We start from the raw sequence: 16,039 nt of genomic DNA on the forward strand, positions 1-16,039 counted from the left end.
ATTGATAATGGAGATCATCGTGACAACCTTGACCCTCTACCCCATCAGTGGAATACCAGAAAGGAGATCTGATATCCCAAATTCTTTGCCATAATGCTACTTAACATCAGTTTCTCCCTATCTTAAAAATGGGTGCTCTTTATTTATATAAAGATAAGCATCTATGTTGCTATTGTTAGGTGCCACTGAGTATGTTCTATCTCATAGTGACCTTACGTACAACAGAATGAAACACTGCCCGGTCCTGCGCCATCCTCACAATCTTTGCTATGTTTGAGCCCACTGCTGCAGCCATTGTGTCAATCCATCTTGTTGAGGGTCTTCCTCTTTTTCACTGACCTTACCAAGCATGATGCCCCACTCCAGGAACTGGTCCGTCCTGACAACATGTCCAAAGTATGTGAGGTGAAGTCTCACCATCCTCACTTCCAAGGTGCACTCTGGCAGTACTTCTTCAAAGGCAGATTTGTTTATTCTTCTAGTAGTCCATGATATATTATTCTTCGCCAGCACAATTCAAAGGCATCAATTCTTCTTCAGTCTTCCTTATTCATATTCCACCCTTCACATGCATATGGGGCCGCTGAAAATACCATGGCACCTTAGTCCTCAAAGTGACGTCTTCGCTTTTCAACACTTTAAAGAGGTCTTTTGCAGCAGATCTGCCCAAGGCGATACTTCATTTAATTTCTTGACTGCTGCTTCCATGGGTATTGATTGTGGATCCAAGTAAAATGAAATCCTTGACAATTTCTATAATTTCTCCATTTATCATGATGCTGCTTATTTGTCCAGTTGTGAGGATTTTTGTTTTCTTTATATTGAGGTGAAATCCATACTGAAGGCTGTGGTCTTTGATTTTCATTGGTAAATGCTTGAAGTCCTCTTCGCTTTCAGCAAGCAAGGTTGTGTCATCTGCATATCGGAGGTTGTTAATGAGCTTTCCGCTAATCCTGATGCCACCTTCTTCTTCATATAGTTCAGCTTCTCGGATTCTTTGCTCAGCATGCAGACTGAATAAGTATGGAGAAAGGATGCAACCTGACGCACACCTTTTTTGATATTAAACCATGCAGTATCCCCTTGCTCTCTTCGAACAACTGCCTCTTGGTCTGTGTACAGGCTCTTCATGGGTACAATGAAGTGTTCCAGAATTACCATTCTTTGCAATGTTATCCATAATTTGTTATGATATACACAGTCAAATGCCTTTGTATAGTCAATAAAACACAGGTAAACATCTTTCTGGTATCACCTGCTTTTAGCCAAGATCCATCTGACATTAGCAATAATATCCCTCATTCCACGTCCTCTTCTGAATCCAGCTTGAATTCCTGGCAGTTCTCTGTCGATGTATTGCTGCAACCGTTTTTTGAATCATCTTCAGCAAAATTTTACTTGCATGTGATATGAATGATGCTGTTTGATAATTTCCACATTCCGTTGGATCACCTTTCTTTGGAATGGGCATAAACATGGACCTCTCTGTATTGGTTGGCCAGGTAGCTGTCTTCCAAATATCTTGGCGTAGACAAGTGAGCACTTCCAACATTGCATTCATTTGCTGAAACGTCTCAATTGGTATTCCATCAATTCCTGGAGCCTTGTTTTTGCCAATACTTTCAGTGCAGCTTGGACTTCCCCCTTCAGTACCACTGGTTCTTGATCATATACTACACCTCCTGGGATGGCTGAACATCAACCAGTTCTTTTTGCTCTGTGTGTTCCTTCTATCTTCTTTTAACGCTTCCTGCATCATCCTTTGCCCATAGAATCCTTAACTAATGAAACTCAAGGCTTGTATTTTTTCTTCAGTTTTTTCAGCTTGAGAAATGCTGAGTGTGTTCTTCCCTTTTGGTTTTCTAACCGAAGGTCTTTGCATACTTCATTATAATATCTATACTGTAAACATCTGCATCTATATCCAGATCTCTCGATGTGATTGTTCCTATTTTTTAAAGCATTCATTTACGATGTTCTGTGGCCTGGAAGTGTGCTGACTGCTTTGCCTGCATGGCTCTCTCAAATTCCATGTAGTAGAAACTATAATTATCATTCCTATTTTATAAAGGTTCTGAGAAATTCTGTACCTAACCAAGGTCATGAAGCTATAAGTAGTCAAGCTGGAATTTAAACCTAATTCTGTCTGCATACAAAACCCATGCTTTTAACTGCTACACCAGTATTTTTCAAACTGAGTTGTGACCCATTAGTAGATTATGAAATCAGTTAATGGTCAGAACTAAAAAAAAAAAAGAATAGAAAGTATAACTCTTGACAGGGGACTCCCTGAGACTACTGCTCTGATACACTCTTTAAACCTAGAACTGAGCCTATTTCCTGTGATCACCTTTTAGCGAAATAGCCGAGTGGCATACAAAATAAAGGATGTTACTCATAAGATTGGTGCGCTACTTAAAAACCATCAGCGATGAGATTAAAAGATCAACAATTACTCAAAAGCAAGGATAAGAAGGGGGCAGGGAAACTACAGTACTAGAGAAAGAACAAACTGAATACAATTAAAGAGAATGTTGACACACTGTGATAAATGCAACTAATGTCAGTGAACAATTTGTGTGGAAATCGTTAAATGGGAACTTAACCTGCTATGTAAACCTACACCAAAAACTCAGTATTTTTTTTTTTTTTTTTTAAATAGGTAGTAGTAAGAGTATTGTACTGTGAAGCTTTGCTTCAGCAGTATATACATGTGTACTGGGGTATGATATAAAATGTGCTTATTACCCTGGGCTACAGTCAAAATAGCTTGACAGTCACCGCATTAAACCATACAGCCTCTTCAATTTTACCTAAGCCTCCTGAGAATATTAAATTCACGTAAAGCACCTACTGTAGAGCCTGGTACACAGTAGGTACTCAAAATATAGAAACTGTTATCACTGTAACTTCAGGACAACTGTTCTGCCTCCAGACAAGATGACTGCAATAGCACTGGGCAAGGAAACAATTTCAGAATCATCTGACCAGATTTTACCTTGACAAGGGTGGTAATCAAGCGCAGAAAAGCAATGGTGACCCCGTACTCGCCTTGGGGCTGTTCGCTGTTCATCAAGAGGTTTCCATAGCCTCCAGCATTCATGCCTTCCGCACTGGGAAAGACAGGGAGGGATAGAAAAAAAATTACAGGGCAATTACAAGGTTTCAAGAAAGTGTAATCACAAAGCATTCTTGTTCAGTAATTGTCTAGATGGCTCAGGCATGAAGTGAAAAGCTCTGCAAGGAAATTAATCAAATCCAGACAACTTTATACCCAAGGTAAACATTAAGAACATGTTTTATTTATGTACGACTTCAAAAAGCTTTAAAGTGAAAAATCAAAATAAACGTCAGGGAAACGTCTTTGTCTTGTAAAGCAAGAGGGTGCAAGGTGAGGATGTTCAGGAAGTAAGACAGCATTTGTCTAATGCTAACTGGTCTACTGGGCAAGCTCAAGTACCTGTGAAACAAGGAAAAGCAGAATGACTGGGGCTTAACTTAAGAGAGGAAAAGTCAATTCCCTGGATCCAGAGACCAATGGATTCTCTACTCTGGGAAATAAACTCTCAAGTACCTAAGGGGTTGCCACTGAATGAGAACAATCTGTCTCTCAGGATTTCAAGACCGCAGCAGCATGTAGATGCGGGACGTGACTGGCAGGAGGCAGTCTGCAATTGACAGATCTGTACTGAGATCTCTGAAAAAGAAGAGCAGCCTCTGTGCCCCATGTCCCATCATCTCCTTTACCTTGTCTCACTCATCCCTCCAAATTCCAGTCAGAGGGCTGAACAGGTAAGCAGCAGACAGAGTAAACAGATAAAGAGAAGCTTCTTTAAAAACTAGTAAAGGTAAGCTAGACCTGTACACGGCTCTCCTTCAGGAATATACTCTACCCACTCTCAGACCTTGCTCACCTAATCATCTGACTCATGCTGGAGACCGGGTGAGCCACAAATGGTAAGAAACCTGTGTGACGAAGATCAGTCCAGACCTGGGAAGGGAAAAAGAGAGCCAAATGTCCACGTGTCTTCAAATGCATGCCAAGTGTTACATTTTTTTGGCTGTTGGGAAGACTTGGCATCTCACCTTTGCTGGATTCCGGGCAGCCAAAACAGTCAAACAATTGACACAAGAAGCAATAACATCCACAGGGGGGGAGATCACTGTCGTTAACCTGGTTGGAGAAAAGTGCACTGTACTCAGTAAGATGAATAATACAGCTTGTTCCATCACAAATATTTTCCAGTTCCCTCTTTCCAAGGCCCTCCTCAGAGATGTAGAAACAGGAAAGCCCTCAGCTGGGAGTATATATCACTTCAGAGTTTCCCACAGAGGAACACGCGTTAACTCTGATCCACTGGATGTGTGGTCAGGCTCCTAGAAACTGAGAGAATAACTGCTGAGAGCTCTTTCAGAATAACTGCTGAGGGCTGTCCACTGGAGACTCACCGCTGCAGCAGCATGTAGATGCGGGACGTGATTGGCAGGAGGCAGTCTGCAATTGACAGATCTGTACTGATGACCTTATGGACCAGATCAATGATGGGCTTGACCCTCTGGCAGTGCTGAATCACATCTGAGGGGAAAGACAGCCTGTGACCTCATGATAAACAATTCTAAGACTGCTGAATGGTCTCTGAGACCCAAACAAATCAGACAAATCACAATCTTGATGGTCCTGAATGCCTTGAAATTATATGTCCGTTCTTTAAGCGTGTCTGTTTCCTCCCTGTGACGATGTCTCCCAAACCTGACCTTACCTGCAGTAGAAACGACATGAAGCAGCATTTCAATCTCGCAGGTAAAAAGGGTCCAACTGCTGTAGGAGTATTCCCAGCGTACCAGATAAGCCCTGTCATCCAGCATTACTTGGCCCACAGTACCCTGAGGTATGCGAAGGTTGGTCTGACCCCCTAAGGGAAGAAGGAAGAGGAACTAGTCTACCTGGGCATATGACAGAAAGAGGTGACTCCTCTATGAAACACCAATATTTAATCACAGAGAAATGTATAGTTTTTTCTTGGAGTCTAACATTCCTATAGCTTTTTCCATGAAAAATAAATTCACCTAATCTGCTCTGCAAGCTTTCATCTAGAAAGCAATTAAAAAAAAAAATTCTCATGTTAGTTGAGGAAATAACGCTTTCCATGTGTCTGAAAAACAGCTGAGTAGAGAGTGGTTTTCCATTTACATGATGACTACAGGAAAACCATATCGTAGGACTGTTAGTGACCAGGACACTGGTAAGTCAGTGGCAATGCCAAAATTAGAATTGTACGGTTGTTCCATCTATGTTTTGTTCCTTCAATATCCGGAATGCATGTAAGCTTAAAAGCAGTAACTGGTCATTCCTATACACTGCCAGTAGAAAAATAAATTGTTAACAACCTTTTTCCACAACTTAGTATGATATTATGTATTCATATTTTTTAACGTGACCCACCCTTTTTAGCCAGCAATCCCACTTTGTGGATGCTATCTACTAGAGATAAAAGCACCAGGATATAAGGGTAAATGTACCCCATGCAGCACTGTTTGTAGTAGCAGAAACCTGATACAGCCTAACTTAGAAGGAGAAAGACAAAAAAATTACGGAATATCACCCTTTATACCACCAAAAACCAAAAACCAAACCCAGTGCCATCGAGTCGATTCCAACTCATAGCAACCCTTATAGGACAGAGTAGAACTGCCCCATAGAGTTTCCAAGGAGCACCTGACGGATTCGAACTGCCAACCCTTTGGTTAGCAGCCGTAGCACTTAACCACTACACCACCAGGGTTTATACCACAGATACTTGTTATTTTTGGTGATGGGAAAAGTGGCACCAAATGTGGGTATAGTGAGCAGAGCATCACCAAAGTAAATGGTGTCGCTAAAAACCACTCAAGAGAAAAGGATACGTGCACTAAAGAATCTGACATATATGAGGGCAATAATTCCAACAAAGACCAGAAACCAAGTCTAGAATCACATATGGATGGGTACAGGCATATATATATACAGGTAGGTACACGTGTATACATATGTGAGAAGAGAGACAAGTGTCTACATGCACAATTACAGATATATATGGGCAGGTACATATATTCACTGAAGATACAGCTACAGATACTCCTCGTACATAACCAAACACCTTCCAAGATTGGTTTTCTGGGGGTGAAAGCTTAGGACCATAGTCTCACAGGACAACTCAGTCAATTGGCATGATATAATTCACAAAGTTCATGTTTTACATCCTACCCAGTACCCAGTGCATGTGAACAGCACCTGGGATCTTAAAAGCTTCCAAGTGGCCCTCTAAGATGCAACTATTGTTCTCTACACATCAGAAGCAAAATAGCAAAAAGGTGAACAAAATCTCAAAGAAGAAATATGTCTACAAGACTTCAATAGCCTACACAAGCTACAATCTCAACTACCCTGAGACCAGAAGAACTAGACAGTCCCCGGCTACCACCACTGATCTGTCCGGGGTCACAACAGATGATCTCATTTAAAATGGGAGAAAAATGCAGAACAAATCTCAAAAAGTCTTAAAAAAGGGCCAGAACAACTGTACCAGCTGAGACCAGAAAACGCCCTGAGATACTCTTTAAGCCTTGAATCAAAATTATTCCGACATCACCTTTTAGCAGAAAAGTAGAGTGACACACAAAACAAAGCATATACCCGTTAGATCAGTGTTCTACTAAAAAAAAAATCTCTATGAGGCTAAAAGGTCAACATTTAATTGACAGTAAAGATGAGAAGATAAGAAGGCAGGGAAACTAGAGTATTGGAAATGTAACAATCAGAACACAATTAAAGAGAAAGCTGTCACAATATGAAAAATGTAACTAATGTCATTGATCAATTTGTGTGGAAATTATCAAACAGGAACCTAACTTGCCATGTACACTTTCACCAAAAACACAGTAAGATATTATTAAAAACCAAAAATTATGAGGGACCTCCTACCACCAAGAACAAAGAACCCAGAAGGAGAGCGTATCCTTTGGACCTGGGGTCCCTGGGCTGAGAAACTCCTAGACCCACCAAGGGAAAGTTGATGACAAAGGCCCTCCCCTACAGCTGACAGAGACAGAAAGCCTTCTACTCAAGCTGGCACCCTGAATTCGGACTTCTAGCCTCCTAAACTGTGAGAGAATAAACTTCTGTTGTTAAAGCTACCAAAAAAAAAAAAAATTATGGGACACTGAGAATTATGACATTACTGGAAAGAATGAGTTGAATCTATCTAAATGTACTTGTGTAAAAAAATCAACTTGAAAAACAACTTTGTGACAGTGTACATAAATACGTGAATGGACACACACTAAATTCTTAATCGGTTACCTTATAGAGACAGGATTGAAGAGAGATTAACTTTTTAAAAATACCCTCTATGTTGTTTAAAACCAAACCAAACCCACTGCCATCTAGTCAATTCCAACTCATAGTGACCCTACAGGAGAGGGTAGAAGTGCCCCGTATGGTTTTCCAAGGCTGTCATCTTTATGGAAACAGATGACCACATCTTTCTTCTGCAGAGCAGCTGGTGGGTTTGAACCACCAACCTTCTGGTTAGCGGCTGAGTGTTTTAACCACTGCACCGCCACCTTGTTGCAATGAATATCCATTATATTTGAAACAAAAACAACAGTGTAAAAAAAAGTTAATTAAAAAAGAGAGAAACTGACTTAAGTATTTATAAACAAATCAACACACATGGGGGGAAAAGGGCCCTGCTTTAAAGGCATATTGCATTAAACAATTAAGACAGCAGCTACAAGCTCTAAATAGAGGCTGTTCCTAAAAGTGACTACTGAACCAAGGATCCCTTCATCTTACCAAGAGGGTACAGAAGTTTTGGTGTTTGCCTCCGCCAAAGAGTTCCATCTTCATGGGAGATCACATCATGGGGCTTGTGCTTATAGAGTTCATTGTAGAAAGACATCTTATCCAAGAAACTATACACCTGCCAATACAAAGAAAGAACTCCAGTCACCCATTCACCTACGGGCCATGCAAGGGGGGTCCCACAGCTGCTTTTCTGCTCTTTGAGCCAGACTGTGTACATGCTGACTCTCAAACCTCTTTTAAGCCTACTGTTTTTACTCTTCTTGAAGTTGCCTTCTGCCCTCTTCTCCAAATCTCCCCCATTCTTTAATATCCAAATCAAGTCCCACCCTCACTCCACAGATAGTTTCCGCTCCTGAATAGTATCTTGTTTAGTACTCACATATTTATTAGTTTTTTAGTTATGTAGACATTTACTAGTTTTATTAGTTATTTCTTATATTACTCTCTTCCAGCTATATTTTAAGAAACTATATTTTGTCTTACCTACCAAAATATCTACAATTGGAACATAAAAAAAGGATTTTTATTTAATTGTACAGAATTGAGGCACTATACTTAGCGTCCTTCATTCAATTTCAGATTAACCGTTGTCATGGTAGTAGAATTTCAATGTGGAAAGCAAAAAGCGTTCCTAATGGGAAAAAAAAAAAATCCCATTCTCTTCAGGCACGTGACTGAACAACTTACCTTTTTGGCAGTGGATTTCCCTGATACAAGGGCTCGGAGCAGTTGCAAGAGTGGGGAGAGCAGATGGGGAAACATTCCACATACACTGTCCAGAATGATCCCAAGACCAGAAGTTGGCTCCTATGGGGGGAAAAGGGTCAAATTGCTAACCTTCACATTATCCACAAATTAACACATCTCCAAACTGTCCAGCAATCGTTAAAAAATGTTTTTAAATAATTCTTTCCTTTAGGCAGGCATCATTTCTCCCTAATAATTTTCAATTTTCAGATTTCTACAGAAAAAGGCAATCAACAACTGACAGGACCTGAAAAGTCAGGACCCGAAAAGAGACTGTTATTCTCTCCAGTGGCCTCTTCCTGTTCATCCTTTCCATAGGAAGACAATAATGTCTACCTTTGCATATGTTTCCACCAAGGTGACAATCGCCCAACACCTTGTCGGCACTTAGCCACCACACATGAACAACAGATCTTTAATCTAAACACTGCTTCACAGTAGCTTCTCCCAGGAATGCAGTGATTCTCTAAGACTGGATACCATCTCAGGAAGAAGAGGAGAAAGGAAAACAGACTTACTCATCAGCTGAATCTTGAGGTTGGAGGCTACTGTCAATGCTAAGACCAAGTTCTGGTGAGAAACTATTCTGACCCAAGGCAAATTCTCACTCTAACCAGCAAAAATACTCTGACAATGCATAAGGTACAGTTACAATCCCCCAATAGCACTTCCAAGAGTTTTGGGAATACTGGTACCTAAGAGACTCCCAAAGTGAAAAAAGATTGGTGGGTAGGATAGATAACATATTGGTTAATGATCTGGGCTATAGACTTAAGTCAGACTGACCTGGACCCTGATCCTGGTGCTGTCTTTTTCTAGCTGTGTGATCTTAGGTAAGTAACTTCACATCTCTGAGCATTTCCTCATATGCAAAATGATATACATAGCATCTATTTCACAGATTCTTCTGAAGATTAAATGAGAACTACTTATAAATGATTAGTATAGCACCTATCACAAAGTAAGTGCTCGATAAAATCCTTTGCTCCAGAGAATACTGTAGCATGATTCCCTCAACATACTTACTGTTCCCCAGAATAATTCTGGAAGAGAAGGGTCTGCCAGGACTTCACATGCCGTGTCAATTACATCCTATTGGGGGAGGGGGAAAGAAAATGGTTTATTTCCCCTGGTTAAACCAGTTTACCTTTTTAAAGTATATTCTGTTAAAATAAAAACATTAATAAACACCTTCGTATAGTATTTCAGAGGGGAACTGAGTTTAAAAAGTGGGATTACATCTTGTCATCTGCTGTATAATGTTAAGCAACTAACCCACTAAAAAACCCAGTGCCGTCAAGTCGCTTCTGACTCATAGCAACCCTATAGGACAGAATAAAACTGTCCCGTAGAGTTTCCAAGGAGCGCCTGGCGAATTCAAACTGCCGACCCTTTGGTTAGCAGCCGTAGCACCTAACCACTATTAGCTTCTCTAAAATTCAAATTCCTTATCAGTAAAACGAGGACAAGAATATCTGTATCACAGGGCTGTAGTAAGGATTAACTAAAAAATGTATAGGGCAGTGGATTACAAATTCAAAAATGTCATGTAAATGCAAGGCACTATTAGGCTCAGCTAGAATGCTGTCCTAGACGGCAGGAACAGTCTTTTCAATTTTTTTTTTATCCTCAGCACCTGGCACAATTTAGCATACATGCTTACAGAATAATTTTTCTTTTTTTAATCCAAGTAACAAGACTCCTGCAACCCCAATATGCTAAAATCGATCCTCCAGGTACACCACCCCAATCACCATCGGCTGATTTTGACTCATGGAGCTGCCGTGCCCACCGAGAGCAGACCCATGGCGCTCCCGTGCCCACCGAGAGCAAACTCGTGGTGCTCCCGTGCCCACCGAGAGCAAACTGCCCCACAGGGTTTCCAACAGCTGGTTTTTCAGGAGGGATCACCAGGACTTCCTTTCAAGGTATCTGTAAGTGGACTCTAACCACCAACCTTTTAGTTGGCTGTTGCACCATTTTCCTCCAATGATAAGAAATGTTCATTTTAATCATTCAAATACCAAATGTGATTCTAAAACAAAATACTAATCGCTAAAAATGAACACCATAACACCAATGTTCATTGCAGCATTATTCACAATGGCCAAAAAGTAGAAGCAACAGATGAACTGACAAACAAAATGTAATACGTATACCATAGGATACTCTTCCACCATACAAAGGAAGGAGGTTCTAATATATACCAGGACATGGATGAACCTTGGGGACATTATACTAAGTGAAATGAGCCACACATAAAGGGACAAATATTTTATGATCCTATTTATATAAACTACCTAGAACAGATAAAAGCACAGCAAGAGAATAGATCAGTGGTTACTCTGTGCTGGGGGAAGGGGTTATTGCTTAATGGGTACATAGTTTCTGTTTGTGATGATAAAAAACTTTTGGAAACATACAGTGGTGATGGTTGTATAACACTGTAAGCGTGAATAATAGCACTTGAAAATGGTTAAAATGACAAATTTTATCTTGTATATATTTTACCACAATAAAAATAAAAATATTAGGAAAAAAAGGAACACAATGGCTTAGTTAATAAGGATACTTAAAAAATACTATTTCCCACTAAAAGGAACCAGAGCTCCTTGGAGAAATGGCAGATTCCGAGTCTGGGGCAGGAATCTTACAGATAATCCTGCAATACCCTGTTGTACCAGAAAACAATACAGCTATCAAAATATATTAAGGTAGTGTCAAAAGAATTTAGAAACCAAAATGAAAAAGCTCTCACTGGCCAAAGATGGGGCAATCTGAGCATAAGAATAATAACTGTAATGGATTAACAACAGCTCATAAGTTTAAGGAGCCCTGGTGGCGAAGTGGTTAAGAGCTCAGGCTGCTAATCAAAAGGCTGGCAGTTCAAATTCACCAGCTACTCCTTGGAAACCCTGTGGGGCAGTTCTTCTCTGTCCTGTAGGGCTGCTATGAGTTGGAATCGACTCGACAGCACACAACAACATATTTAAACCCATGCTAAAAGATATGCAAAATAAACAAAATAACCTCACTAGCCACCTTTGGAGGGTGCTAGTGAAAACTGGTAAATAAAGGAAATAAAGCATGTACAGTACTCTATCCTGGAGTGCCAAATAGCTGATGAGAGCAAGGCTTCTTTTTTACAGAAGTATTCCAAATAATAAACAAAGATGGAAAGACAGAATTACCATGAAACCATTTTGCAACCCCTAATGAATCTAGACAATGATCATTAATCGCTGCAAATACCACCAAAAAAGACAACCAAATATTACATACCTCCCTGATGGAAATGTACACCATGACCTATGAAGTAGTCTTGCTTTAAAACAAACAAACAAAAAAACCCCCAAAACCTCAAACCTGAGTTATCTGCTCAAGTTCCTAGATCTATTTACCAATTTACAGGAGAGGAAGGAACGTTAAACAGCACCAGAGGGATCCAATCAGCAAAATCCAGAACATGGAATATTCTCCAGGACAAACGACTTAATTTCTTCAACAACAACAAAAAATGCACGAATATATAAAAGTGAAGGGGGAACTTACAGATTAGCACTGTTCAACAGAACTTTCTGAGATGATGGAAATGTTCTATATCTGTGCTCTCCAATATAGCTATTGAAGCACTTGCTATGCGCCTAGTCTAACTAAGGAACTGAGTTTTTAATTTCAGTTAATTTAAATTTAGTCATATGTGGCTTGTGACTACCATAGTGGACAGTGCATTACAAAGAAACTTGAAAGATATATCAACCAATTACAATATATGGACCTTATTTGGATCCTGATCCAAACAATCAATCTTACGATAAATTTATGACATGTATGAGACAACTGAGTCCCCGGGTGGTACGAACGGTTAACTCGACGGCTGCTAACCAAAAAAGGAAGAAAGGACCGGTGATTTACTTACAAAAAATCAGCCTCTGAAAACTCTATGGAGCACAGTTCTACTCTGACACACACAGGATTGCCATGAGTCAAAACTGAACTGGTTACGAGACAACTAGAAATTTGATATATGAAAATACTGTTTTTTTGGATGTGATAATGGAGTCAAGTTAAATTTTAGTTTGAGATATTCACAGACAAAATTACATGCTGTCTGGGACTTGCTTCAAAATAAGGTGAGGAGGGGCAGAGATGAAGTAAGATTAGCCACGAGTTGATAACTGTTGAAAGCAGGTGGTGGGATCAGGTGAGTTACTACACAATTTTACCTACTTTGGTATAGGTTTGAAATGTTTTACTTTTTCAAAAGTTGCAGGAGAATATTAGTATTCACAGATGGTTGGGACAGATATATTACAGAGTAAAAAAATCAGGTCACCAAACAGTATATACACTGATTCCATAAAAATTACTTCATGTACACATGCAGAAAATGTTTGGAAGGGAACATATCAAAACAGTAAAAATTTACCCTGTGGAGGGAAGTACTGTGTTATCTCATCAGAGGGAGAGCAATTAGGAGTGTACAGCAAGGTGTATGTAAATTTTTGTATGAGAGACTGACCTGATTTGTAAACTTTCACTTAAAGCACAATAAAAAAAAAAAAAAATTTACCCTGTATAGTGGAATTACTTTCTTCTTTTGATCAGAATTTCCTGATTTTTCTGCAATTGACATGTATCACTTACATAATATGATAAACGAAAATGAACAGCAATAAACAAGTTAGCACCTCACTGAAGTAAACGATATCCGCTGCAAGAGGGTATTTTAGCACAACAGTTGTAAAGCAGGGCGGTGTAGATCACCTCAGGAAAGCCAGGCACTGACCTGCTGATTGCCCAGGGTGTGCAGCTCCAGCGAGGTCAGAGTGAAGGAAAGGAGTCCATAGACACACATGCACGCAGTGCTGGTGGTGCACTGGGATGGCAAAGGAGTAAATGAAAAATTCTTAATAACACAACTCTTCGCAGATTCAGCCTAATTTTAATGTATTACTATAGTTTCAGTAAACAAACGGGAAGAGAACCAGAATGCTTATAATTTTCCTAATTTAGTTCCAAATCAGGAAGGCAAAGAGAAAAAAAAAAAAAATGCAGGAACCATGAATATTACAACATAGTCAAAATTAAATAAAAAAGAAACTATTTTAAAAGTGATCAAATTTTGTGTGGGGGAAACAGAAAACCATATCCGGCCTAGAGAAAGAATTGTCTCTACGTGCTGATGTGAATGCCTGAACTGCCATTAGATAAATCAACCAGTAACAAGTGGGGCCTGTTGGCTGAGGTTTCATTTCAGCACTTTGAAACAGGCCATACCTTGCCACGCAAATTAAGCCCTAATACCAGACTCAAGAGAATTTCTAATTCATCCTGTTACAGTTGAGTAAGTAAGTCCCCCCAAAAGAGTTCTCTGGTCAGTGTGGCCAAAGCTATCTTCTAGGGGTATGCACACAGCCGAGACTCAGACATAATTGTTCCAAACTATACCCATCTACCACTTACTAGCTATTACCATTACACTGTGTGTGGGGTAAATAACATCTGAGTCTCAATTTCCTAATGTGCAAAACAAGGATAATAATTCCTAACACAAAAAAGTTGTTATATTATTCAGTACAACATGGGTGAACCTCGAAAACATTATGCTAAGTGAAATAAATGTTAGACAAAAAGACAAATATTGTACAATCCCAATTACATAAAATATCCAGAATAGGCAAATACATAGAGACAAAAGTGGTTACTAAGAGCTGGGGAAGGGGGAAATGGGGAGCAACTACTCAAGGGATACTGAGTTTGTGTTTGGAGTGATGAAAAATTACTGGAAATAGACAGCAGTGATAGTTGTACAACAGTGAATATAATTAATGTCACTGAATTGTACACTTAAAAATGGTTAAAATGGCAAATTTTTTGTTATACAGGTAGTCTTCAAGTTACGACAAACCACACAACCGTCTTTTTTTGGGGGGTACATCTTATTGTTAGTACAGTAATATGTACTACATACAATGCTGTAGCATGTAATTTGCTGTTATTCTCAGCTATTCACTCACAGATGTTTACATGTAATGTTTCCAACTTCCAAAGACAAATAAAAATCAGATTTATGAAGATACTGATAATAAAAGGCAATAATAATGAAAATCAAAAGATGTACTTGACTTATGATCAGAACCGTCAATGGAAAAGACCCCCATCATAAGTCAGGGACTACCTATGTACACTTTACCACAATAAAAAAAAAAAAGCGTTATAAGGATTAAATAAAATAATGTATAGAAACGTTGAGCACAGTGTTTGGTCATAGTAAATGCTCCATAAATGACAGTTACTACATTATCCACATCACTACTACAATTCCCACTATTATCATGGCTCACTAATGACACACTGCCTGCTTCTTGCCCATTCTCACACTCACACACCAACAGCGTTAGACTCACATCATTTCCCCCACTGGCAAGTGACCGGAGAAGCCGGGTCAAGTACTGAAATACATTCAGTTGGATGGCTGTGCCACCTATCTTCCGGACAACACTGCTTGTCTCTTCTGGGTTCAGGGTGTGACGGAGGAGAGCCCAGGCCAAAAGCACCGGGGCATGATGTGGAATGTCCCCAAAGGTCAACATCAAACGGTCCATATCCTATGGAGAAAGAGAACACCATCTGTGTCACTGAACAGCAAGGGTCAAGGCCCCTCAACTGGATTCTTCATCATGATCAATAAGCCTTTTATTTCAGCCTCTCTCTCCCATCCTGACATTTTACTCTTCTCAAAATTCCAGCCACCGTATTAATAAAGTCCTCTTCCCTTTAACCACAATTTTTTTTTTCTGATTTTAAATAGTCTTAATTTGAGCTTATAAAATACATGTTCAAATGGAAGACTCTTAGGAAATTTTACTTTGATCCTTCTTGAACTTTCCATGATTATCTCCTCATTTCCTATTTTTCTACCTATCCCATCTCAATGTCCTTCCCCTCTCTTCTTTCACAGGCCCCATATAGGCAGACAATCCCCAAGGCTCGGTCCTTGGGCCTTTTTTGTCCTTGCTCCATCTCCATGAGTAACTCCTTTCACTCTCACAGATTAAACTATCACCTCTGTAGATGACTGACAAATCTGAGATTTCCTTCAGATCCAACTAACTGCTTAATTATGTAGAATCTTGAGTTCCAAAACACTGAAAACTTTACACAACCAAGTGGTTAAAAACATACTACTAACTATATAAACCATCTCCAAAAGCAAAGAGGCTGTTCCAAGTTCACCTGACAAATAAGCCCGTCCTGGGCAAACTGGTGCAGTTCTCTTCTGTCATCCAAAGCACACTTGTGCAAGGACTCGATATCCATGCCTTCCACCAAGATGAGGGCGCTGAAGTAGCTGGAAGGAAAAACAGTATCACAGTGTCATATATGCTGCTCTGAACCTCACTGGAGAATAAAGTGAGGATAAGGCATGTCAATATCAACAAA

General features: G+C 39.7%; 1 protein-coding gene across 1 annotated transcript in view; it reads right to left on the bottom strand.

The window, feature by feature from the left end:
- NUP188 (nucleoporin 188) overlaps nt 1–16,039 on the bottom strand; it is a 49,589-nt gene that overhangs the window by 14,877 nt on the left and 18,673 nt on the right. Inside the window, exons 10-20 of the mRNA XM_003407423.4 lie at nt 15,833–15,947; nt 15,004–15,204; nt 13,383–13,472; nt 9,620–9,685; nt 8,534–8,653; nt 7,835–7,961; nt 4,761–4,913; nt 4,450–4,576; nt 4,087–4,174; nt 3,915–3,991; nt 2,999–3,113 (exon numbers count right to left, since the gene is read on the bottom strand). Coding sequence (XP_003407471.2) covers nt 2,999–3,113; nt 3,915–3,991; nt 4,087–4,174; nt 4,450–4,576; nt 4,761–4,913; nt 7,835–7,961; nt 8,534–8,653; nt 9,620–9,685; nt 13,383–13,472; nt 15,004–15,204; nt 15,833–15,947 — 1,279 coding nt within the window. The remainder of the gene's footprint in view (nt 1–2,998; nt 3,114–3,914; nt 3,992–4,086; nt 4,175–4,449; nt 4,577–4,760; nt 4,914–7,834; nt 7,962–8,533; nt 8,654–9,619; nt 9,686–13,382; nt 13,473–15,003; nt 15,205–15,832; nt 15,948–16,039) is intronic.

This window comes from Loxodonta africana, chromosome 9 (assembly GCF_030014295.1).
Source record: "Loxodonta africana isolate mLoxAfr1 chromosome 9, mLoxAfr1.hap2, whole genome shotgun sequence".
NCBI lineage: Eukaryota > Metazoa > Chordata > Mammalia > Proboscidea > Elephantidae > Loxodonta > Loxodonta africana.